The 24781-nt window shown below is 35.6% G+C and overlaps 4 protein-coding genes across 6 annotated transcripts; 2 read left to right on the top strand and 2 right to left on the bottom strand.

Annotated features, from left to right (window-relative positions):
- Positions 1-66: 66 nt before the first annotated feature.
- Positions 67-11399, bottom strand: LOC106176824 (caspase-3). The gene is made up of 10 exons (XM_013559360.2): positions 11267-11399; positions 10701-10944; positions 7728-7830; positions 7146-7283; positions 6635-6732; positions 6019-6189; positions 5682-5901; positions 3090-3254; positions 2648-2757; positions 67-1605 (listed from the first exon to the last, which is right to left on the bottom strand). The coding sequence occupies exons 2-10, from the start codon at positions 10830-10832 to the stop codon at positions 1489-1491; spliced, it is 1254 nt and encodes a 417-aa protein (XP_013414814.2). The 5' UTR covers positions 10833-10944; positions 11267-11399; the 3' UTR covers positions 67-1488.
- Positions 11363-14653, top strand: LOC106176825 (xyloside xylosyltransferase 1-like). The gene is made up of 3 exons (XM_013559361.2): positions 11363-11815; positions 12349-12482; positions 12934-14653. The coding sequence occupies exons 1-3, from the start codon at positions 11363-11365 to the stop codon at positions 13475-13477; spliced, it is 1131 nt and encodes a 376-aa protein (XP_013414815.2). The 3' UTR covers positions 13478-14653.
- A 260-nt stretch (positions 14654-14913) lies between these two features.
- On the bottom strand, positions 14914-18084 carry LOC106176823 (proteasome subunit beta type-6-like). The gene is made up of 6 exons (XM_013559358.2): positions 17929-18084; positions 17431-17498; positions 17003-17134; positions 16596-16725; positions 16000-16144; positions 14914-15675 (listed from the first exon to the last, which is right to left on the bottom strand). The coding sequence occupies exons 1-6, from the start codon at positions 18022-18024 to the stop codon at positions 15536-15538; spliced, it is 711 nt and encodes a 236-aa protein (XP_013414812.2). The 5' UTR covers positions 18025-18084; the 3' UTR covers positions 14914-15535.
- A 71-nt stretch (positions 18085-18155) lies between these two features.
- On the top strand, positions 18156-23517 carry LOC106176802 (uncharacterized). Of its 3 annotated transcripts, none has more exons than XM_086995064.1 (8): positions 18156-18278; positions 18997-19191; positions 19400-19559; positions 20075-20128; positions 20314-20478; positions 20851-20973; positions 21320-21431; positions 21715-23517. In XM_086995064.1, exons 2-8 carry the CDS (start codon positions 19025-19027, stop codon positions 21807-21809), a joined length of 876 nt encoding a protein of 291 aa, XP_086851190.1. In that variant the 5' UTR covers positions 18156-18278; positions 18997-19024; the 3' UTR covers positions 21810-23517. The 3 variants fall into 3 exon arrangements, with proteins under 3 accessions (XP_086851190.1, XP_013414787.2, XP_086851189.1); XM_013559333.2 differs by having other exon boundaries at positions 18166-18278; positions 18993-19191; XM_086995063.1 differs by lacking the exon at positions 18156-18278 and adding an exon at positions 18621-18757 and having other exon boundaries at positions 18993-19191.
- The last annotated feature ends 1264 nt before the right edge of the window (positions 23518-24781 follow it).

The raw sequence follows: 24781 nt of genomic DNA, 5'->3' as shown, positions 1-24781 counted from the left end.
TTGACAACCTGACACTCATCGCACAATGATGCGACTTTCAGCAGATTAAACAATTAACCATTCAACTAATGCTTTCAACAATTTATTAAGGTTACATTGTCAATGTCATTTCAAAAACACCCAGATTGTTACACAAAGCGCTTCATACAAAATACAAATCTGCGGAATTAACGGATTACACAGAATAAGATAAAGTGAAAACTGGTTTGAAAGTATTTGGTTCAAAACAAATAAATAAAACTAAGGCACACCACTTTTTCTATGATATCACAGGTACACAGGGCGATCTCTGAGATGACATAGCAGTGTGAGGAACTGTAACCGCTACTATAACACGATTATCTAGAATCTGTTCTTTTAATAACATATTGTATAAACGTAAGTTGTAACAAAGAACGCTGGTCACTAGAATCCAAGAAACACATTTAAATCTGATAAGAAACCAGCTTCATTATGCTTTGCTTTACGTAGTAATTATATAACTAACTGTAATGCAAAATTAACATTTATTCAATACTCAGGCATGAGACCAGTCCTCACTGAAAAAGTAGGATTTACACAATTCACAAGAATTACCCAAATGACCCTGAAAAAGTCAGAATTCCGACAAAAGTCGGAAAAGTCTCATCAGTGAATACTAAAGAAATTCAATGTCACTAGAGATAAACCGTTCTTATTGCTCAAACTCGACTGTAGACAAGTATCTGTCAGCAAACTTCTGCCATGAGCATGCCATTAAAAAACAATTATATACATCAGTCTTAAAGATCAGTGGATAAAAATACACTCCAGGCATATCATTAATGATAAAAAAAAAAAATCTGCTGAAAAGCTGAAGCATTTCATAAAATTTCTTCATAGAATGATCACTCTCTAGCAGTAAGAATCATGCTGTCTAATGACAGATTAGACAACTTTTCCAAATTTCATATACAACACATGATGAAGCTGGAGTTGGGAATACTCCTCTTGTTATTTTATTTCCCCATACCTTTAGGCACAATACAGCTTTACTTCATGGACATCCACAGGATGTTGCTACCTTTAATGAATGAGTTTTGATTATCATATGTGTGTCACTCCTCAAAAAAAAGTGACTTTTGGAGGCAATATCAATGATCCATTTTGTGTAATATTTTATATATTCTAACATGAACCATTATTTTTGCTATTTTATGCTTTAATACCATTAAAAGTGGAAAGAAGTGGACAGTAGTTAAAAAGTGATGTACAACAAATGCAAATATTACACAAAATGGCATGCCTCAGAGAGTCAATATTTTGTGGAATGAACCAGCTATGATATGATAAAAGTTGTTCATTTTTAGGCTTCAAAAGCCCAACTCAGGGACCACACATGATAGTGTCACACATTGCTGCTTGGAATTGTCCTGAGATGAATTAGAATTATCACACTGCCACCTGTAGACTGTTTGTAACAGTACATCATCTTGCAGTATGTCCAGAAGAGGGCAGCACCTCCTGGTCTTAGCTCTGATGTAAACCAGGAAAGAAATAGAACTTTTTTCGGAGAGAACTCCTCCACTGTGAAACTTGACGATATTTGCCCTTGATGGTCTCTCCTTTGCTTACCAAGTAGTTTACCTACAAGTTGAGATTAAGAAGACATAGAAACTTTCCAGAATACACTGGATTCATTTTTCCCTGATATTTTAAAAACAACTGAATATAACTGTCCAAGACATTAGACTCACCCTTATGATGTAGTTATATAGGAAGCACTCAGGCTGCTCTTCAGAACATTAATTTTGTAATTTTTTTTTTAAATCTACAACCTTGCATATTCATAATTTTCAATATTTTTGGTCTATTGATTCCTACTGTGTGCTACTATGTTTATTTAGCATGTGCTCCTAAACCAATAGCCCATAGACTGGGGATATTCGTTTACTTATTTAAAGCAATAATAACTCTTCCTTTGAGATTCAAAATTCCCCAAGAAATACATTGTAAACAACGCCTGGAAATATATTCTATTGCATTTTCCCACTAAAACGACTGTTATTGTAGTAAAACCAAAATCTGTGCTTGTCACTTGGGCTTTTGATGCCATTTCTTCACGGTCGACAAGTGCATCCGTTGCCAATGACGTTTAGGTGTCACGCGGATTCTCGCGTTCAATCGAGACCAAAATAACATTGGCGGGAAACCCTCAGATGTAAGTTGCGAGTTTTTGTACAGTTCGTCGGATAAAGAAAAGCCCAGAATTGCACACATTGTAGATATAAATGCATTTTGAGCAATAAGACGAATATATCTTATGAATCTTATAATATTGTTATATAGTGTTGTTGTTGTCTGCTTTTCCCGCGGTTTTAAGTAGGTCACCAGAAACTATCGCTCGATATCGCATGACTGCCATGTAAGAGAGAGGGCTCCGTCAGTTAAAATCTCTTAAGAGATTTTAACAAAAAACCGTACGTTTAGGAAAAAAACCCTGGATTAACTTTGAATGCAGGAAGGGGGTCGTTGACCATTGGTAAGTACGGGAAAATTGCCGTTTTTTTCCAGGAAAATCGTATTTTTGGCCAAAACGAAGAGTTATTATGACTTTAATCGTTTAACAAATGTTCCCAGCTGAAAACAAAAAGTCATCAACAAATAAAAAAAAAAAATGATAAAATACCTTGGTGAGTATCTGAGAAATATCATACTTATGGGCATATTTACTGATTGCATAAACAAGAGCTATGATAAACCAAGTGCCTAGGGATTCATTGCGCCAGGAAACATAATCTGAAACAAAAAGGACAAATGAAATTTGAGTGTTTTATGTAAGCTGTATTTGGCTGGGACAGATCAGATCGTGTAAGATGTTGAGACAGATTTTGTTAGTTGTAATTGATTGAGGCACATTATTAGCTGTACTTGGTCAAGACACATTGTGTTTGATGAACGCTGTTGAGACACACTGTCTTAGCAGTACACTGTTGAGACAGATTGTGCTAGATTTTCTTGGTTGAGACAGATTTTGCTAGATATTCTTGGCTGAGACAGAATTTATACGATGTAACTGGTTGAGACATAAGGAATCTAATTATCAGAAACCTTTTCTCTTATTCCCTCACCTGGTGTGGTTGCCATAGCAACTAGTATGTCCGCCATTGTTGGAACGGACACATCACTGCTGTCCGTTCTCTCTTCTTGCCTCCCTGCCAGTTCCAGCCTACTGAAGTACTCAGCAAGGTCACCACCATCTGCCTGCGTGTCCCCCGAGCCTTTGTCATAATTTTCTGTAATGTACAAGAAAAATGTCATAATATACAGGCCCCAATATGAAAACTGACACGGTTTCACGTGACCTACTTATCTATTTATATGTTTAACCCTCATCCACAAGGAAATGGAACCCTTCGTAAACCCTGAAACCGGGCCTCAGAGGCCCGGTGTACCATGAAAATCTGACTCCCCCCAAAAAAACATTCAAAAATCTAATTTAATTTGAGTAAATAACTATGATCGTGTAGTATGCATAATGGAGGACACATTGGCACTTTTTGTTAGTTTGCAGGTGAAAATTTTCATGAAAAAATAAAAAAAATAAAGATTTGTATTTTACCACCCAAGGACTCCCCTATGAAAAAGCTATTTATTTGACATTTGATGACCATTTCAACATCTTTTCTTTGAGGATACTTTATGAGGAATATATTGAAAGTACTTGAAAGTTTAATGGTTAAAAAATTGGGTGAAAAAAATAATAATAATAAAAAAACACATTAAAAAATAAGAAAAATTAAAGATTTATATTCTAACACCCAATGACCCCCCTATGAAAAAGCTATTTATTTGATATTTGATGATCATTCTGACATCTTTTCTTTGAGGATACTTTATGAGGAATATATTGAAAGTACTTGAAAGTTTGATGGTTAAAAAATTGGGTGAAAAAAATAATAAAAAAACACATGAAAAATAAGAAAAATTAAAGATTTGTATTCTAACACCCAATGACTCCCCTATGAAAAGGCTATCTATTTGATATTTGATGATCATTCTGACATCTTTTCTTTAAGGATACTTAATGAAGAATATACTGGAAATATTTGAAAGTTGAAAGTTGAAAGTTTGAATGGTAAAATACTGGGTATGCTATATAAGAAGAATTCAGTAAAAAGGCGATGGGGCCAATTTCTTGAGTTAAAAATGTAGCATTTTGACATGGAAGTGCAAAACCTACAGGTAGTAAGATGAATACTTGTTTTAAAAATATTCACCAAAATTTTCACCACCAAACTTTCAAATAATAACAAAATGTACATCTCTGTGCAAACTATGTAGAAAACAATGGTATGGTGACTGAATATAAAATAGGTCCTTTTCTTTATGGGAATCCAAATCTCATGGGTATAAAAATGAAGATTTTCATGATTTATTTTTCATTCTTTCACTCACTATTTTATCATCAAACTTTTAAATATTTCCAATATATTTTTCATAAAGTATCCTAATAGAAAAGATGTCAGAATGATCATCAAATATCAAATAAATAGCTTTTTCATAGGGGAGTTATTGGGTGATAAAATGCACATTTTTAATTTTCTATTTTTCATGTTTTTTTTTTAGTTTTTTCACCCAATAGTTTACCATCAAACTTTCAAATATTTCCAATATAATCTTCATAAAGTAAATTTAAAGGAAAGATGTAGAAATGATCATCCAATATCAAATAAATAGCTTTTTCAAAGAGGAGACAATGGGCGGTTAAGTGCACATTTTTAATTTTCATACTTTTTTCATGAAAATATTCACCTGCAAACTTTAAAAAAAAGTGCCAAAGTATCCTCCATTTTACATACTACAATATCACAGTCATATACTCAAATAAAATAAGATTTATGAACATTTGTGGTGGGGGAGTCAAATTTTCATGGGGAGTCAGATTTTCATTATGAAAATCTGACTGGGGGAGTCAGATTTTCATGTTACACCAGTCCCATGCTCCCTTAACCTCCACCTGGGTGCATGAGTATACACTGTGTATGGAAAATGCAGAAAAACGGTTTTTTTTTCTCAAAATGGAAAGTTTCGCAAAGGTAGTGCAGTCTATCAGGTATGTAATAATGATAGATTTAAACTGATATCTGCATATCAGGTGACCAAGGTGACCGATTACTCATAAATAATAATTTCTCCAGGTCTTGAATCTTTCACAGGCAGATTTCATTGACCATACTGATAGTCATAGCACACGTGATATTGCTTGTGTAAAACATTTTATAGCAAAGCTATTTGAGGTAACATGGACTTATTTATCCCATGTGGAAGTAAAATTATCAAGCGACCGGGCCTCAGAGGCCCGGTTTCCAGGAAATGGGACTAACTTTTGGAAAAGTTAATTTCTACATATGTTGTAAATTATTTCAAAACTAATTATTTATCCATTGATGGAGTATAAGTTGCTTGAGGATTACATGAAAGGAACAGGCTCAAAACCTCATGCGAACAAAGAGAGAGCAAAAGATACATGGGTCCGGGCCTGCGAGGCCCCTGAAAGGTGATTGAGGGTTAAAGAATAATATAGCTTTTAAATTTTTCCAATATGACAATCTAGGTACTCATTCCATTTTAGAAAAAATTTAGGACATCACATTTGGTTATATATAAAAACTGCATCATATATCATTATCATTATAACACTGGTCATTTTAAAAACTCACCTCCTTGACAAGCTTGAATAAAGAACAATTTTGGTTTGTCCACAAGGAATGGGCAGTTCTTCCCATTGAAAATATCAGTTATAACAGGAATGGACAATTTCTTCCAGTCTGTTCCATAAACGACATCATTGGCACCATGACTGAGGATGATTAGGATGAAGGAATGGTGCCTGGCATGGTCTGAGTTCTTAGACTCCTCCTTCAACATTCCCAGCATTTTCTTCAAAGTAAAAAAAAAATGTAAAATTATGAAAACATCTTACGTCAAGACTGTATGCTACTGAAGACCACTCATCTTAATAAAAAAATTAATATATGTTTATAACCATAACCCTACCTCAGCAGTCAAGTTAGAGTGAAGAACAACTTTATAATTCAATTTCTCAAACAGTCGCTGTAGTTGTGTGGCATCCTTCTCCGAGCCTTTCCTATCCTTATCGCCACCAAACAGCACATTGTTGATGATCACAGCTCTCCCCTTGGGCTGGGAGAAGTTTTTATAGGTACTCTAAAAATTAAAACACAGCAAAAGTATGTGTATCACCAGTTGCATGGATCTGGCACACAAAATGGATAATAACACATGTAAAGAGCTAAATGTTACCCAAATCAGAGATGTATTGACAATTTAAAAACCATGCAGTCTTTCTTTGTTGCCAATGTCAAAAGTAGAGTCAACTGATGAATATTGTACCTATCTGTCAGTTTGTTTAAAAACAAAATTTCTCTCTCTCTCTCTGAAAAATCTATCTTACAGTTAATGGGTACTGAACTTATTACCAATTTTCAGTACTTCTTAATGTCTGAAACTTCAAATGGAAAAAAAAGAACTGTCCTTTTCTTAGTCCCCTGAATGTTAACTGCTATGTTGAATATTTCAATGACTTGACACGATAGAATTTAAGCCATGGGCTTAAAGCTTGGTGCTTCTTCTCAGTTCTCAGCCTACATACCTCTTTAGGGTTAGTCAGCAAGGCCTTCAGTTCAGGATCCTTTACATCTATAAGTTTGTCTATCACACTAAAGTCTGCTATGTCTGCAGTTGGAAATTCTGTAAGATTGTGAGGGAGAAATAATCATAATTTATTGAGAAAATAAATGTGTTTACATTAATACCCTTTCTAAGCTACTTCATATAAAGAATTAAGAGACTGTATTACTAAATAATATACAAGGCACATTATAGGACATGCAATTGTACTAGTGAAACTTCATAACTTTTATTACACAGATCACTAAAAACATGGGCATATCAATTAGATTCATAATATAGTTACAAGTACTTTAATACAGATATAATTCTATCTCATTTTTACAAGATTTTGTATAGCAGAGTAAGAAATCATAAACAAAAAGCAATCTGGACTATGGTCAATAAAATGCAGAAAAACAGAAGCGTGGCCACATGTGTTATCTGCCACAGGTATAATATGAGTCCACAGTAACAGAGATACATTTACTGACTTTCAGGGAGTTTATCATCATCGTCTTCATCATCTCTATCCTCAGATGCTTGTGCTATCAGAGATCTGCGGCCTGCACTTTTAGCACGAGTTTGTGACAAACGATCCGGCCATATAAGGTCTGCAAGGTGCGGTTGATCTAACGACAGAAAGATGTTTTTGTTACCGTTTTAACAAGTGGAGTTCTCGTTCACTAAAAACTATGTTATTTACGGATATGTTTTATTTCCTAAACAGTGGAGTAACAGGAGTTTATTTTGTAAGAAATATGGGCAATGAAGTGAAAGAGTTTTAATGAGTTTCATATTACTAAAAATAATCAAATATCCTAAGTCATCGTCTAATCTATCAGACACACACATACACACGCACGTACACACACATTTAACATTTTTACAGTTCTAACTAAGAAAAGACCCTGACACAAATTAACAAAAAAAAAAAAAATAAATAAAAAAAATCACCCTCCTACTAATTCAGTGCCTACAGGTGTAGGACTTTTTTGGTGCATATCTAATATCTTTTCCTAATACTAGTAACCAAATCAAAGATTTTATCCCAGAGACACAGAGGGATTACCCACCTGTCTCAATAAGCCCATTATAAAAGTGTTCAAATGCACCAGGCCCTCTTCTGGGAATATCATCCAAAATCTTGGACACTTTATCTCTCCTTGTCCTTGCAGCCTGAATGTTAACGAATAAAGGACTGAATCATATCGGTTAAGTAATTGTATTGCTAAGTGTGTACTGGTACTGGTATGTGAATGTGCTCATTTCAGCTCATGGACAGAAACATTTGAATCAAAACCACTTCACAGGAGTGAAATGTTGATTATTAACCTTAAGCTTCGGAACAAAATGTCTGCAGAACATCTATTATACCAACACTGTGTATATATATATATATATATATATATATATATATATATATATATATATATATATATATATATATGTATGTAATCACTCCAACTGTCTCCCATGATTCAACTGTACACAGTATTACGGTAAAGTCTTGAAAATTTCGTCGGCAGACGATTTTCCGCCGAGGTAATTTTTTTCCCCTTGAAAACTTCGTCGACCTTGAAAATGAGGTACTCAATAATTTTTGAAAAGTTCGTCACCAAATATGGCCGCGTTGTCCAGCTCAAACATGAAGGTAATGCGTCAGTTGATTCAAGACAATGATACGATCAGGATATCATTGCCATAACACTCTCAATGGGAGATAGGAACAATAGTGCGCCCCTGCGAGCGGTTATTCACAATATAAGTGGTTAAGATGTGAATCCCCGTTCTTAATTGCGGGAACATCGGCCTTTTGTCTAATTAGTTTCATTACTATTACCTGGCTCAAGGTGCGTTATCAAGCCGGCAAATAAAAGTCACAGGCCGCGGCTTTGTCATTTGTAACGCCGTTATTGTTATCGGCGGCTGTCCTAAATGAGGAAGACACAATGAAAAATCAAGATATAATCTCGAAGGGAAATGTACCCGTCACTTCTATTCATGTCCATGTTCAATTTAGGACCATTTAACAATTACCTGGCTCATCCATGGAGATCGTTCGCAATGCGAATGGGACGAGATAGCAATTTTCATAGCTTCAGCAGAGAATCTTTCGCGTAATATTGTCAACAGATCGTTCGCGATCCAAACGAGACAAGAAGAAAATTTTCATATTTATAGCAGACTCCGTTCGCGTAAGATCATCAGCGGGAGATCGTTTGCGATCCGAGCGAGACGAAAAGGCAATTTTCATGTCATCATCGGGAGATCGTTCGCGATGTAAGCAAGAATGAAATGCAATTTTCAAATTAGTGCAAGGAACTTAGTTTGCAAAAGATCGTCAGCGGGAGATCACTATTCTAACCCCCCCCCTTTGAATTTAATAAATAATATATATATTTTCATTTTATCTTAACCCCCCCCCCCTTCCCCGCTCATGGCATATCTTCGGCGGAGAATCGTTCGCGTAAGATAATCATCGCGGGATCGTTTGCGATGTAAGCAAGAATGAAATGCAATTTTTATATTAGTTCAAGGGATTTAGGGAACTTCGTTAACGGAAGATCGTCAACGAGAGATCATTATTTCACTCTTCCCCCCCCCCCCAGACCCCAGACACACACACTTTGGATTTAAAAAAATATCTTTTTCATTTTATCTTTAAACAGCCCCCCCTCCCCCGCTCACGGTATATATTCGGCGGAGAATCGTTCACGTAATATCCTCAGGACTTTGTTCGCGTAAGATCATATCAGAGGGAGATCGTTCGCGATCCTAGCTTGACGTAAAGGCAATTTTCATATCATCGTCGGGAGATTGTTCGCGATGTAAGCAATAATAAAATGCAGTTTTCATATTAGTTCAAGGAACTTAGTTTGCAAACGATCGTCAGCGGGAGATCATTATTTTAACCCCCCCTCCCCTTTGAATATTATAAATAATATATATTTTTAATTTCATCTTTAACCCCCCCCCTTCCCCGCTCACGGCATACATGTATCTTCGGCGAAGAATCGTTTGCGTAATATATCGCCAGGTCTTTGTTCGCGTAAGATCGTCAGAGGGAGATCGTTCGCGATCCGAGCGAGACGAAAAGGCAATTTTCATATCATCATCGGGAGATCGTTCAGTTTTCATATAAGTTCAAGAAACTTAAATTGCGGAAGATCGTCTGCGGGAGCAATTATTTTAACTCCCTGTAAATTTTTAGGAAGTTACAGATGGTACTTTTAGAAGGCCTGACATTCAATCCTGGGAAAAGCCCTGCATGCAACAAACGTTGCCAAGTGCATAATTTTTTTTAAATATGTCGCGGCCAGGTTATAATGCAAGGAGGCAATTAAGCTTATCTTGATCCTTCTCCTCTATCAAGAGGTATGTTTCTTACCGAGAAGATAATTCTCAACACATTTTCGGGTACAGTAAGTTAAATTTAACTTAATCGAGATGCAGTAATAAATATATTATTATTTACCACCAGAAAACGACTTAGGAAGTAGTTTTAAATATCCCACAATATAGGAGGGTCAAAGATAACAGTCGCTAAGGATAAAAGCCCAAAGGCCGGATTTTTGAAAATTTCGTCATACCCAGGAGTCGGGGAGAGGTAATTTTGAAAAATTAGTCGGATTTACACAATTAAAAATATTAATTAATTTTTAAGCGACGAAATTTTCAAGACTTTACCGTAATTTAAAGTTCAGCATCATGGTCCGGATTAAAGCCTTTTTCACTTAGAGCAGTAGTTTTTTGTATTGCATCAGTTTGTAGATAAACTACTTATTAGTCATTTTTAAAACATACCTAATGAAACTATTAGTCTACAGTATATAGATTGATTCTACTCTGTTGGGATTCTTACTGAATGAAATCAGATTACCCCCCCCCCCCTTGTTTCCTACATTCTCGAATAATCACCACTTTTCCGTATTCTACTCAACATCAGGAGAAAGCATTTTGATTTGCTTGCATTCAGCAAGAGTCCCCACAAAGTTGAAGTGATCTATGTAGAACAATAGTCTCACTGGAAATGAGCCCTTATATACCTCTATATCTTCCAACATGGCATCAGTAAGAACTCCTTCCTGGACCAAATAATCTGCAACTGGCCCTGGTTCCATGTCTTGAATCAGGGCAAGTCGATTCTTACGAATCTGGTCACGATGAAACTTATCCATACTGGGCTGCCACTGAGAATTCTATATATTATTTAAGTTTTTTTTACCAGGGATAAGCTAGCTGGCTCATGGCCTGATTGCACATCACTTCCTAGATTTCTTTTTAGCTGACCTGAAATATATGATTTAATTGTTAATGGATAAAATCATTTACTTTAACATTACTGGAAAACTGAGAATGGAGAATGCGCCGTATCTTGCTATTTCAGCTTTTCACTAACTTAGCTACCACTTGTTTCCAAAGACTAAGTAAACTTTCACCGTATTAACTTCCAGAAAGTAAACAGGAGGAAATATCAGTAGGAGGTTCTACTTCAAGAGATACATTTAAAGCCACGTTATCCTTAATAACGGTCATTATGCAATATATCTGTTAAATATATAATAAAGAATGCTTTGGTGGGCGGTAACAGATCTTTTAAAATAACTCTTACTTGCGTTTAGTTGTATAGGGAATTCCGCATTCGGCCTCTAAGGAAGGAAAGGTCAATCACGCAAAATCTCACGTGAGGACAAGATTTATTTACATCATGGCGCCACGTGGAGGGATGCGCCGGTTGTTTACATCACAAAACATTTTCATATTCTTGGGAGTTCTCTCTGTAGTTTTGGTCATCTTAATATACAACAAATTACTGTTCCCCGGAACATTTACGACCGACAGCGAGCAGTTCTATCGTTCCGATCGACTTGAAAATCGCAAAGATCAGCTGCATAAGCCTGACGGTCAGCCTTTAGAGACCCCTTCAGCAGAAGACGCCGAGTTAGAATTCTCTGTCCCCGAAGAGATAGACGTTATAATTACGTTCACAAAAGCCAAAGATAACTGGCAACTTGCAGATAAATTTCGTCGCTGTGTTGCCTCCTTGCTGAAGCATTCCAGTGTCATGTTGGCGTTCCATATAATTGGAGACAAGGACAGCCAGAAAATAGCTGAGAAGATACTTAGTGAGGTGGACTCTGGTACCGCAGCGAAACACCGGGTGCGTGCTTCCTTCTCCTTCTCCTCCTCCTCTTCCTCTTCCCCCCCCCTCTCTCTCTCTCTCTCTCTCTCTCTCTCACACACACACACACACACACCAGCTGTGACAATATTGCAGTGAAATTCAGTGGCTGCAAACCTATTTCAGAAATAGAATGTTCAGTACATTTCTTTACGTACCCACATATCGTTACACCCTGCCACCCCCTTTTTGTCAAATGATACCCTTGTGTGGCTCAAAAATGACAAATTTTCCAATTGTAATTCAAAAATTGATGAACGGGAGCAATGGTGCAGAGTACTATCCATGTGTGTGGTTGTGTGTGTGTGTGTGTGTGGGGGGGGGGGGGAGGCGCGGTTTACAGGCCTGTAATATTATTTTGCTAGGGGACTAACAGTGTGGGGGAGTAACAAGGCAAGGACAAAAAGAGATAATGCCTGATATTATATCAACCTCTTGTCCTTATCCTAGTCAACATTTATCATTTTATTGTCTTGTCAAGATATTATAATGATATGACTTTGTTATTTCAGGTTGTTCATCTTGATATTGATACTATGGCCAAAGAATTACACAGTATAGTGCTGCCTATGCAGAAATATTTCAGTTACAAGCCAGGGTCTTATTACAGCGACAGTCTCTTTTTCCTCTCTGCAGCTATACATAGGTAATTATAGTATATAATGGTGGTTTAACAGTTAGCTGACTAGTCTTTAAGTTATAAAAAACAAAAATATTTAACTAAGTTTATGTCAAATGATACAGGTGTATTTACAAAATTCAATTTAATAAATCCAAATTATTGATTCTTGTGTACAATAATATTTTAATGTATTTTGCCGTATGAATGTGCAGATATAATTGTTGCTTCTTTATCAGTATTTACCATTAAGAGTTGATGTAAATCATATAAAAACTAATAAACAGCAAAGTAAACAATTAAAATGGTTGTGAAAGTGACACTACAGAATAATTTTTTAAAATCATAACCTGTCATTTTGATATTGGAATGATTTCATATGCCTTAACATATAGTAAGTTTGATGAATAATATTTAACTAAACTCAGTGTCATTTTGATATGAAAACTATTCCATGTGCCATGATATAATATTTCAGGGTTGTGCCAGAGACAATGCACAGAGTGATAATGCTGGATGCTGACCTCAAGTTCAGGGAAGATATTGCCAAACTCTACCAAAAATTCAATGACTTCAAAGAACACAATGTCATTGGCATTGCTTACGAGGGACAGCCCGTTTACAGACACACATTCTGGAAGTATCGCCAGGAAAATCCCAGCACACGCATCGGGGACCCTCCCCCTAAAGGCCTGCCTGGTTTCAACAGCGGTGTCCTGTTGCTAGACTTACATCGAATGCAGAACTCTAAACATTACAACTCACTCATCAACGAACAGGTGCTTGAAGAGCAGACAAAAAAATACAGCTTTAAAGGTCATTTAGGTGATCAGGATTTTTTCACTCTAATTAGTATAGAACATGAAGAATTGTTCTATGTGCTTCCATGTAATTGGAACCGTCAGTTGTGCGAGTACTGGAGAGATAAGGGTTATGAGAGTGTGTTTGATCTCTACTTTAAATGTGAGGGACCCATTTATGTTTACCATGGTAACTGTAATACCCCCATACCTGAAGATTAGTCACCATGGCATTGGTATGTTAAAGTGGTATCATTGTGATAACACAGTGATGATGTGATAAACCAACCACTTGTGTCAGAACAGCCAAATCCCTTATAAATCCCTTGACACCTGCTTCTGGAAGCATGTAGATTGAGGATTAGCCACAATCGATTTTCAGGTTCTAAATCAAAAATTTTCTTCATATGCATTTATAGTTCACCCTTAACAATCTGCCACAGTGGTCCTGTGCCAAATGCCAGTAAAATTGAAGTCAAGCTAGTGAAATTTTTTGTACGCATTTGCCGTTACTGCTCACTGTTTACAAATGCCTGGGGCCACCAGGTTTGTAGACCCTGATGGTCCGATGGACCAGGAGATTAATTTGTCTGTGGCACAGACTGTCATACCTCCTCTGATAATGTGTAGACCACACCTTTTGTCATTGACTGGACATACATTCCACACCCTTGTTGCCAATATGTGTATGTACCAAAGCCAAATATGGACAGTGGATTTAAGATGTAATTATCAAAACTTAATGGTCAGATGCACTCGTTTTGCAACAAGCTTGGTCATTTTGTTCAGCTTTAGCATTACCAGTATTGACCTAGTAATTATCAAATAACTAATCAATTTTTTTTTCACAAGAGCTAAGTTTTATGTAACGTTTTGTAATATTTTTCAGAGGCATGAATGTACCTTTTGTGCAAAATAGTGCACCAACCTTTCATGTTTTGTACTTTAAAGTCATTTCTGATCATTTTAGTGTTACTTTAAGAGTCATTTCACGTGATTTTGTCTACAAAATTAATTGTCCAATTATTTTCAACTTTTGGCACTCTTTTTCTCACATATTTTTTGCAAGAGAGTAAAGGTGAGGAGCAATTGGTCACACGACTTTCTGCTGAATGGAATAGAAAAAATCAACATTTTCTAGAGGGGAAAAAAGGTTTAAAAAATGTTGAACAGCTTGTAAGGAGACTCATCTGTTGAAGGGGTCTGTATGTGAAAATCATGAAGAAATCGTACTTATTTAATCTATGCATTTTGAGATTTTAAGGGTCCTTTTTGATTTAGACATTTTTTTTTTCATTTATAATTGATCTCTGTTATCTTTATTATCTATGCAATTCTATCACACAATGATTGTTGACAGAAATTATTTTTGATGAAAATATAGCGATGTTACATTTTTGTTTGTGTCACATAATTTGAACTGTGATGATCCTCCCATTTTATCCTAAAGACTCTTGAAAGCACAAAAGGAGCAAAAAAGAAATGTAATATTTGTTTCATCTATGTATACGACTTTTGAAATGAAGCAAGGTACAGAACTTTAATTGCTGATAACAAAATACAATTTACATTAGCCTAAGATTAAAATCAAGTCCAATCAGTTGAAAATAACTGTTGTCTAAAAAAGTTAATTTACAAAGAAAACACAACTCAGTTACTCTGACAAATTCAATATATTTTCCTGAATGAATAGAGAGAACTCTAGCACTCAGATTTATATTAATTCACCATTACATTAATCACCAAAATAGTCTTCTTTCAGACAGTATCCCTGTTGTCCCTTGTATACTTTCTGATGGACTTGGACAGAGAAAAACTTCAAATTTGCCCAAAATTACAACAATAGGAACATCATTATTGCGTTCCTGCACAGATGACAAATTACCATTCTATTAAACCCCACACTTAACTTGCCTGTGAGATCGTTCCATCAGGATCATTCTGCATGAAGTACAGTCCTTAATAAAACTTGACAATGTGTCTGTATTTCCTCGCTGTCTTCATAGAATCTCAATGAGACAACGTGAATCTACACCTTCAACTGCTTTTGCCATTACTTCATATAGATTACAATCAAATCCAGATTTCACACTTTGAGAAATCAGAATGCTCAATATCTGCCTTTGTTGACACTTGGAACTTATAAATGCAAACTTCTTATCTCATTTTCTTACATTTCAGTACACACGACCAACTGTATTGAGAATGGTTTGCAGGCGGTTTCTATTCCATTTAACAGGACACAAACATCCATTCTATATTGTCCATCAGTGTTACTGTTTACTGGTAGTCAAACTCGTGCATGAGGTTAGGTAATTCGTTTCCCTTGATAAGTTTTTTCTCCACTCCTGCCTCTGAGATAGCTGCTAGTCGTACTACACCTCCACTGGACCCGTCTCTGTGCATGGCTAGAGTCAGGGCTGGACAGAGAAGGAATATTTACAAGTATTACTTAGTAGTTATTAATAAGTCAGACTCATACTGAGCTGCCTCTTTAACAATCATTAGGTCATTACTCTCCCCTGTCAAAGTTTTGGTCATGGCTTAAGTCAGGGCAGTAAAACTTATATATATTATAATGAACTCGACTTAATCCAATGCTGTGTGCACATGAAAAAAACATATTGGTTTAATATTATAAATGACCAGCCAACTGATAAACCCAAAACTGATCTTTAACACATTACACCTACTAGTAATAGTGAAAGTATTGCATTTAATGTCCTAACCCAGATAGCACTTACTTCTAGCAGTGAAGTCCAGGCACTCCTCCTTTGTCATGCCTTTCTTGAACGTACTGTCCACATATCCATATACATATGTACTGCCGGAACCTCCAATAGTGAATGGCTGTCGTACACACATACCACCAAGGGGGACGGAATACACCTGGAAATAAATTGATCATTTATGATAAATAATACTATATGAATGCAGAGGTGATATGTAAAAACAAGTGCCAAAAGCACCCAGCTCTATGTGGGGGGAGGGTGCTGTATATAAACACACACCCAAATATCCAGATTCCCAGATAAGACTTCTATCTCTCAGTGAATGACTAACTAGGTTATATAGCACATTTGGAAATAAATACATGAATAACTGGTACTAATTATGCATCAATAGCTGCCTTTCACTTCTGACACCAAGTTACAGAGCAAGACAAAATGTTCACCATCATGATCAACCAATATATAATATATATGTCATGTGATAAATATCATACATGTCTCTTTGCAAAAGGGTGGAATTTTTTAATTACAAACATATCTCTTTCCCTTTTTTTTATCTATTAATTCTTACTTCACCCTATTCAAATGTCATTTCCAGAGGGTTATACCTGTCCTCCTTTCAGTTTATCCCAGCCTGCCACTATGATCCCAGCAGACAGTTGGTCTCTGTTGTAATAGCAGAAGTCTTTGAACTTGGTGGCTGCTGTCTTTACTAATGGCTCCTCACCCAGCTCCATCCTGGAATTATATTGGTATAAGTCATTGCACAGGCTATTTTACATCTTTTATCTATTGGTCTATTTAATTATTTATTTATTGGTATGTTTATTCAGTTGATTATTCTTCTAAATTAATCTTCTTAACTTTAAGACCAAAAATAATTTTATCTATTTGTTTCTTGTTCTCTAACATGGTACAATATATAAGAAGATACTGAAAAGACACCCAAAAAGCTCATTCTAATCTGCATTTGCACATGTTAAAACATTACAAAAAGGGACCCCGAGTCACTCACTGATGGAAGTTCAGATGGTAGTTTACAAGGTCTGCGATGGCCTGAGTGTCCGCTGCCGACCCTGAACGACAGCAGTAGATGTGGTCTGTCACTTTGGTTAATTTGTCGGTCACTCTGTTAGCAATGTAGGCTCTGAGAAAGGAAAAGAACATTTTCAGACATTATTTATTTTTTAAATTGGAACATTTAATGATTTTCATTAAATGCTTCAGGTTGTAACGTGATTGTTGTCATACAAACAGATGGATCTTACCCTTATTACAAGAAAATAGCTTAACTGACTTTATAGAATTGTGGGACTTGGGGAGGTGAGGTTACTAGAACATAAATCTTTACATTTCATGAGTTAGTACATCTCTAACATAAACAGGGACACAAACACATAAATTTTAGTGTCAGCAGGACATCTGACTGTAATTATTACTCACCCAGTTGTTGTCCTAGAATCTGCCCCAATAACTACACCTCCATCAAACTCCACTGCCATGATGGAGGTCTGCAAGAAATTATATATATATATATATATATATATATATATATATATATATATTAAACAATTAACATACATTATGACTTTTCTGAAAATAAATCTAGTCAAACCTCATCTTCAAAATCGTGTTACTTCAAATTCCCGTTCTTGCAGTCTAATCCTTCAATTTACAATTATGAATTCTGGTGAAAAATAGCGATCATAATAATTTTGTTTAATATAAGAAAAATGCAAAACATATTTGACTGTGTTATTTACAATGTGATAGTCTAGACTGTTATTATGACTTTCTGAGTGAAAGCAGAACATGGCACAACCATTGTCATTTGCAAGTCATGCGGAGTCACCAGTTTACAAGACTGTCATTCACTCAGTGAGTCTTTCTTCTACACCACATACGACATTTTAGGAGTCTTGGTTATTTTTTTTAACTTACCCCAGTGCTATGTTCGCTGGTAAGCCAGTCTGGAGATAAATCAGACGATAAATTGTGAGATCGCAAAGAAGCCGGGTGCAATGCTGTTGACGCCATTTTTATACTTTTCCAAGACAGGATAGTCCCCTAATCCTTTAGTACAGGTATATTATTTATTCAAAAATTAAAACCGAATAAATTATTCTGAGAATTGTGTAAATATCTAGATTTATACCAATAAAGTTAACGTCTTTTCAAGTTATTTTGGTGAAATGTTAACTCTGAAGGCAACAACATATGGGTAGTCTTGGCCAACCGTGCAGCCACCAAGCGGAATAGCAGAAAGAGAAAGAAGTGAAGCGCAGCGACAGGTAGGAAAACTAAACAAACATCCGTTTGTATTATGAATACGATTGATAAATGGACAAACATTTGACTAATAAACAAAGACATTATGTATTGGTCTACCAATTGTTATTCATTTAAATGTGTGTCATTAATTAGTCATCTTTAAATGATCACAAAAATTTAAAAATGTACACGGGACAACGTTCTAAAATGGAAGGCGTGACCTACTTTCGTTTATAGGACAGTGATAAATCTTCAAGGTCATTTCAAAGAAATATATGAAAAAAACTCTGACGCATCAGTAGGCTACATTAAGGGATTATTACAATTTTGCAATAAAAAATATATATTTTTTATCTACTCAGTATGCTTCTTTTTTGGAATACTGGTACCTACAGGTGCGACAGAAGACCAGTCAATTAAAAATTCATCATCATGATCAGCTACACGTCTCCTTTGTAGAACTCACAGGTCCAATTAGTTCAAAACACTAATACATATAGTAAGATTAAATTCTTCAAAACCATTTGTAAAAACAGGACCGATTTTAAGGTTTTATTAACAAGAAAAATGTTTCTTTCAATGACTGCCCTGTGATAGTAGTAAGGAAAAACTTAAAAGCCTTTTTAATAATAATATGGTTTATTTGTCTCCTTAAGCTTAAGTTATTACTTGGTATTTATAAATTTTTGAATAATCTTTGACTTTGTGGGTATAAATTTTTTATGTATGTCAAGCCAGCACTAGAACTGTGCAGAAAAATCTCAAGATGCAGAGGACGAAGACCACTTCTATTCAGTATGGACGACTATCGGCACCTACAGTGCAACGAACGGTAGTGACACGACCTGTAGTTCAGCAGACAGTAGTGGCGCCATCTGTAGTTCAGCACACAGTAGTGACACCACCGGCACAGGACGTCAGTATCTGCCCTGGGTAATTAAGACAACTATTTCTTTTTCATTTCTTTCTTTATTTTTTTCCTTTCCTTTATTTCTTTCCTTATTTTTATTATTTTTTTAATACATATTTTGGTAGTACTGATATAAACACTAGGTCTCCATGATTTTTATTATATTTTTTTTTCCAAATTCAATTTCAATACATCATGTATAACCTGTGCATTACATATATTGTTTTCCAGGTACATGAGCAAGGCTTCAGTTGGCTTGGGAATAACCCAGATTGTTATTGGAGTGCTTTGTGTGGTATTTGCCATAGTCTTCATGGTACTTTTCCCTGATGGTACCAGACCCCAAGTGGTCAATTCCAACACTGCCGCGGGGATATGGCTGGGAGTCCTGGTTAGTTAGAACAATTGATAATAATGATTAAAAAAGTAATCAAGATAATGGCAATTATATTGATAAAGAGAACGAAGACAGTAATGATAATAATTATGCCAATAGAAGTAATGAAAAAGTAGTAAAAATAGTAATACTAATGAGAAGAACAGTTATAAGAAGAATAAAAGCAAAAATGAAAATAGTAGTAATCGATAAAAATGTAAGTGGTGAATGGTGATGATAATGATATTGATAATAATAGCCATATTCTTACCCTGAAAAAATCTAAAAATCAATTGTTCATTGTTCTTTGAAAATAAAAAAATATAAAATTATTACTTATTCTGAATTTGAGAAATTTGTTAAATTAAAAAAAAAACTTGGATAATTGGAGGCAATTATAGCTGCTATTCTTGATGAATAATTCATCGTCGTCATTATTGATAACAATAAATAAATAAGTTTCAATTAACTGATATGTGTTAAGTAAGGGCATTAAGTGAAGTTGCTATGTCAAAATATTTTTCATTTAGTTCATTGTCACTGGAATCCTGGGTGTACTTGCATCAAAGAAGAACAAATGTATGGTGAGTAATATATATTAATTTTATTATACCTCTTTTGTAATTGTAGTTTAAATTTGTAGGGTTTTCATACTATGGTAACTAAGGAATGTCCAGTTTAAAATCAGCTCGTGAAATCAGCTCTTAATGTTCGATTCTGTCAACTTCTGTCCTCTTTTTTTATTCTCGCTATATTTTTTCTTTCACAGATTATCAGCTTTATGATCCTGGTGATCTTTGCTGGTGCTGGCGCAGGCCTTATCCTGTTGACTATTTCTGCCATTGACATGAATTACGGCCGAGAAGCCTATGATTCCTATGATCCCTATGATTCCTATGATGACTATTTCACCACTCTGGCTCCACCTTCACGAGTAAGTTGCTCTTAGAAAGATCCCATTTGCTGTTTTAGATAATTTCCATCATTATTATTGATTTATCTTAAGGTTGTTTGTAAAACATTTGTAGTTGTAAAATATTTTTATTTGTAGGAATTTTAGTTTTAACCTTTTGGGGGTTAACTATGTGATTTATTTATTTATTTATTTATTTATTAGTATTTGTCTCACCACCTATTTAAAAGTATTCATGCTCCCACTGAATGGTCATTGTCTCAGGGCTGTAAACACTCAAAACTTACTTTGTAACATTATATCCAGTAGTTCCCTCTGACCATCCTTAACTGCAGTGCATTTAATTATATATAATAAACTAATGATTTGATATAATCATTTACAATTAAACAGGATGTTCGTAGGGAGGTGAAGGCTCTGGCCACCTGTATGCTGGCCCTGTCTATTGTGGAGGGGATTATTGCCTGTATTTCCTTTGGAATCACCTGCCATGGCCTGTGTTGTAGGAGCACCCAGGTATTGTATTTATATCTGGTACAAGTACTACATGTATAACGGGCCTGTAGCCAGGGGGGGTTCGGGGGGGTCAAAAGAACCACCCCTTTTGCTGAGAAAAGGTCCACTCTGGGTAAAATTTGATCTAGTAGGTACATGAAGCTTTTATGGAAAAAGGTGCACTTTTTCAGAAAAAGAACCCCCCTTTTTGAAATTGCTGGCTATGGGCCTGTATGAGATGTATAAGATTCCTGAGGTGATTTTGTATTTTATTCAAGTCCAATGTCCATTTTCTGGGTTTTCCACCTGAAAGGGACATACATAAAATATAATAAGAACACGTTTTTTGATGGTTTGTATTCCTCAGGGAACCGTCATTACAACCGTCCCAGCTGTCGCAGCGGTCCAAACGCAGCCATCAGTGACTGTCACCAGAACTGTCACCACTTCTCCATGCCCACAGTATGGTTACAATCAAGGTAAGTTTGCATGTGCATGCACACACACGCACGCACGCATGTGCAGCTGGACTTGCAGTAAAGAGGGGAATGAGACGTATTTTCCTTTCTTCCCTTTTACATATTGTTTTAAAAGCTTCATGTTAATATACTTAGTAACAACATTTAGTCTTACATAGCAAGTGTGCTGGCACGCATTTGCACACACTCACTCACACACTTATGCAAATGTGCACATTCACACACATACATGTACTTTAACACCCCTTTTAACTTAGCAATATACTTACTCCATATCTTCCAGGAATGATCCACCAAGCTCCAGCTGGATATGGACAACCACCCCCGGCTTACTCTGCTGGTCCTCCTCAGCCTCCTGCCTACACGAATGTTGTGTAATATCTCTACTGGACTCCCTCAGACACCTGCTTACACATATCAACACTGGGTTATATATCATGGAGCAGTCCTGGTTTTTACACTGTTGTTGTATATATTTTCCAACTCTTTTTGATGAAATGACACATAAAAGGAAGGAATCTTTGAAGTTTGAAGAGACTGTGGCGGAGAGTTTGTCAGCTGGTTCCACAGATGCAGCAATATATTTTAGTATTTGTACACGAGACTGAAACTTTGGCATTCTCCCTCTCTCCAAGCCTCTGTCAAATCAAGCTGTTTGATAGCTTAGTTTCCGTTTCATAAATACAAAGTTAATGAACATAACTTATAATATAGTTAGGCCAGACAAAATTAATCACAAGGTTAATGAGCTGCCACTCTCTGAAAATAAGTTCTTTAGTAGATTAAATATACCAAATGCATTTTTTTTTCATTTGAAAAAAAAAGAGGAAACTGATTTCTTCAAAATGAGGATTGGCCACACTTGTTAACCAACTAAACAACTTTGCCTGGTCTTAGTAATAGATTCTCGCTGATGTCTCACCTAAATATCAACCAGTGTTGACATTTATTGATGACAGACTTGAAGACACGTTCCATACAACTTGTTAACTAATTTGGGTATTATGAATGATTCAAATAATTATTCTATTTTGGGTACGGGACAGTTGTATCTCCAGGAACTTGAGTAGATGTCCTAATTTTTTCGCTAAGATATACAATTTACATTCCAGAAATTCTTGTTCCATTTATATAATTTTCTATTTTTGAAATTGTTAAATGATACAATAATACACATACTGTAAGAATTCACTTTTTTGTATAAGTTCAAAAATGCTAGATTATAAAGTTGTATTATATATTGTTGTCACAGACGTTGTTTCATTGTGTGATCAACCTTTCTAAAAGGAGAAGTCTAACTGCCATGATAATTACGTAAACTGCATAATTATGTGAATTTCTGTTTTTTAATTTTGTTGGAATGCTCCATTTTTTGCAGTGTTATTGCTTTGTTTGGTTATTGACGTGTTTTTTATTTGTAGTTAGTGAAATGTCACTAACTTTAAAATAATCTGATTTTAAACCTCAGCATTTACCATTTAGCGCTTCAGTGGGTATTATACCATGTCAGTGTTTTCCTGTTTTATTTTTATTTTTTCGAAGAGATTACAAGTTGCTTGATATATTCGTTTTGAAATGTTTTGCTATATTTGCGATCGGTGGTACATTCACTTACTAGTAGAATATTTCTGCTTGACATGCATATTGCACATATTAATTTTTTAACAATATTCATATTTTGTGAACTAGTTCTTTCTGTAACGATATATATACATATTAATGTATCCCAGACAACTGGTTGATTATTGTTTGTGTACAGGGTTTTGTGCAGGGTCGCGGGCCCCGAAGGGCGGGGCGGGGGGGGGGGGGGGGCTGTCCAATATTATTTTAAAGAGGGGATACATGGCTACATTATCCTCTCCCTGTATGATGGATCTGTCATTGTTTTGTGATATTTATCCCAGATGTGAGATTTATAATCTGTATTTAACCGTAGCATCTTTAATATATTTTTACAGTAAGTTGGTTATTGTCGCAGTAAAAAAAACAATATACAGTTATGTTTAGGAAGCTGAGCCATGCTTGCCTATTTTGTGTTTATTGGGACATTTATTTTTAATTCCAGAAAATAAAAGAATTCACAGTATATTTGTTATTTTCTGCTCTTCTTTCCTTATGTTCGACTGCTGCAAAAGCTGCCCCAGCGTTTTGATTGGCAAAGTGAATCATTTCTATTTATTCGCCCCAATTATTTCATTAATATTTTATACAAATGTCCACGTATGGAAATATACGTTTAAGTACATCGCATAATTATACAGGATGAGTTACGAGTGCTTACTCTCTACCAGGGCGACAGATTAATTTTTCACTAGAATTTCACAGATACGTCTCTGGTTACTTCACGGCACATTTCTCCACTGTGTTGGAGAAACGTGCACATATAATTAATCTGCGGCCCCTGTAGAGAATAACGAGTGTGCGACTTGCCCCCGTCTCCGCGCTGATATGGAAGATCCAGAGATATAGGTCCTATCTTCTCCATCTGGCACAACAATGGGTGCCTGTTTACATTTATTAATATTTTTAATAAGGGGATATAAAATGTCTAGCATATGATGAACTCTTAACTGTACTGATAACCTTAAGTGAGAATTAATTTGTTCTTGTATTCGAAAACCGGTATGGTCAAAATCCCAACAAGTGCAAATACTACAGAACTGATGCGCGCTGATCGCATTAGTTTTAAATAATCTTATACGGATTCTTTGTATTCAAACCGACAGCCGGGCCTCTCCACTAGAAATGATTTTCACTTGAATAAAAGAAATAACATTAAAAAATAATAATAAATCACGGAATATTATTCAAAAATTGGAAAATAAATCAAGACGCATATTGTAAGAGATAAACAGTCAAACTGTAGCATGGGACTGCCGTCAAGGATCCATTCTGTTTGTATAGGGTCTTCTGTAACAAAATCATACACCCTTTCATATTATACAGTATATGGTAGATAAAACTATAAGTGGCACGAATGATCGCGAGTTGAACCTTGGGGTCCCGGTAAAGGATGAATTGTTGTATTGAAACTCAATACCTTGATCAAAATTGACTTCTCTTTTTTTTGTGTTAACCCAGTGCACCGTTAAACCCATATGACGAAAACAATTTTCACTTCTCTGGCGTTATGAATTATTTGTAAAGCTTACCATATTATGGATTTTTTTCAAGGCGCTGAACTGGGACAGACACATTATTTCTTTAACCGTGCCTGGGTTTTATGCAGTCACCTTGATCGCAGACTGTATATACCCTCTACCAGGGCCTCAGATTTATTACGTGCACTTATCTCTAACAAAATGCAGAAGAGTTTTAACCAATGACATTTGTATATCTAGTGAAAAAAT

The sequence above is a fragment of the Lingula anatina genome, chromosome 9, assembly GCF_051362555.1.
Source record: "Lingula anatina isolate TDL-2025a chromosome 9, LinAna3.0, whole genome shotgun sequence".
NCBI lineage: Eukaryota > Metazoa > Brachiopoda > Lingulata > Lingulida > Lingulidae > Lingula > Lingula anatina.
This window is presented reverse-complemented; position numbering and strand designations above follow the sequence as displayed.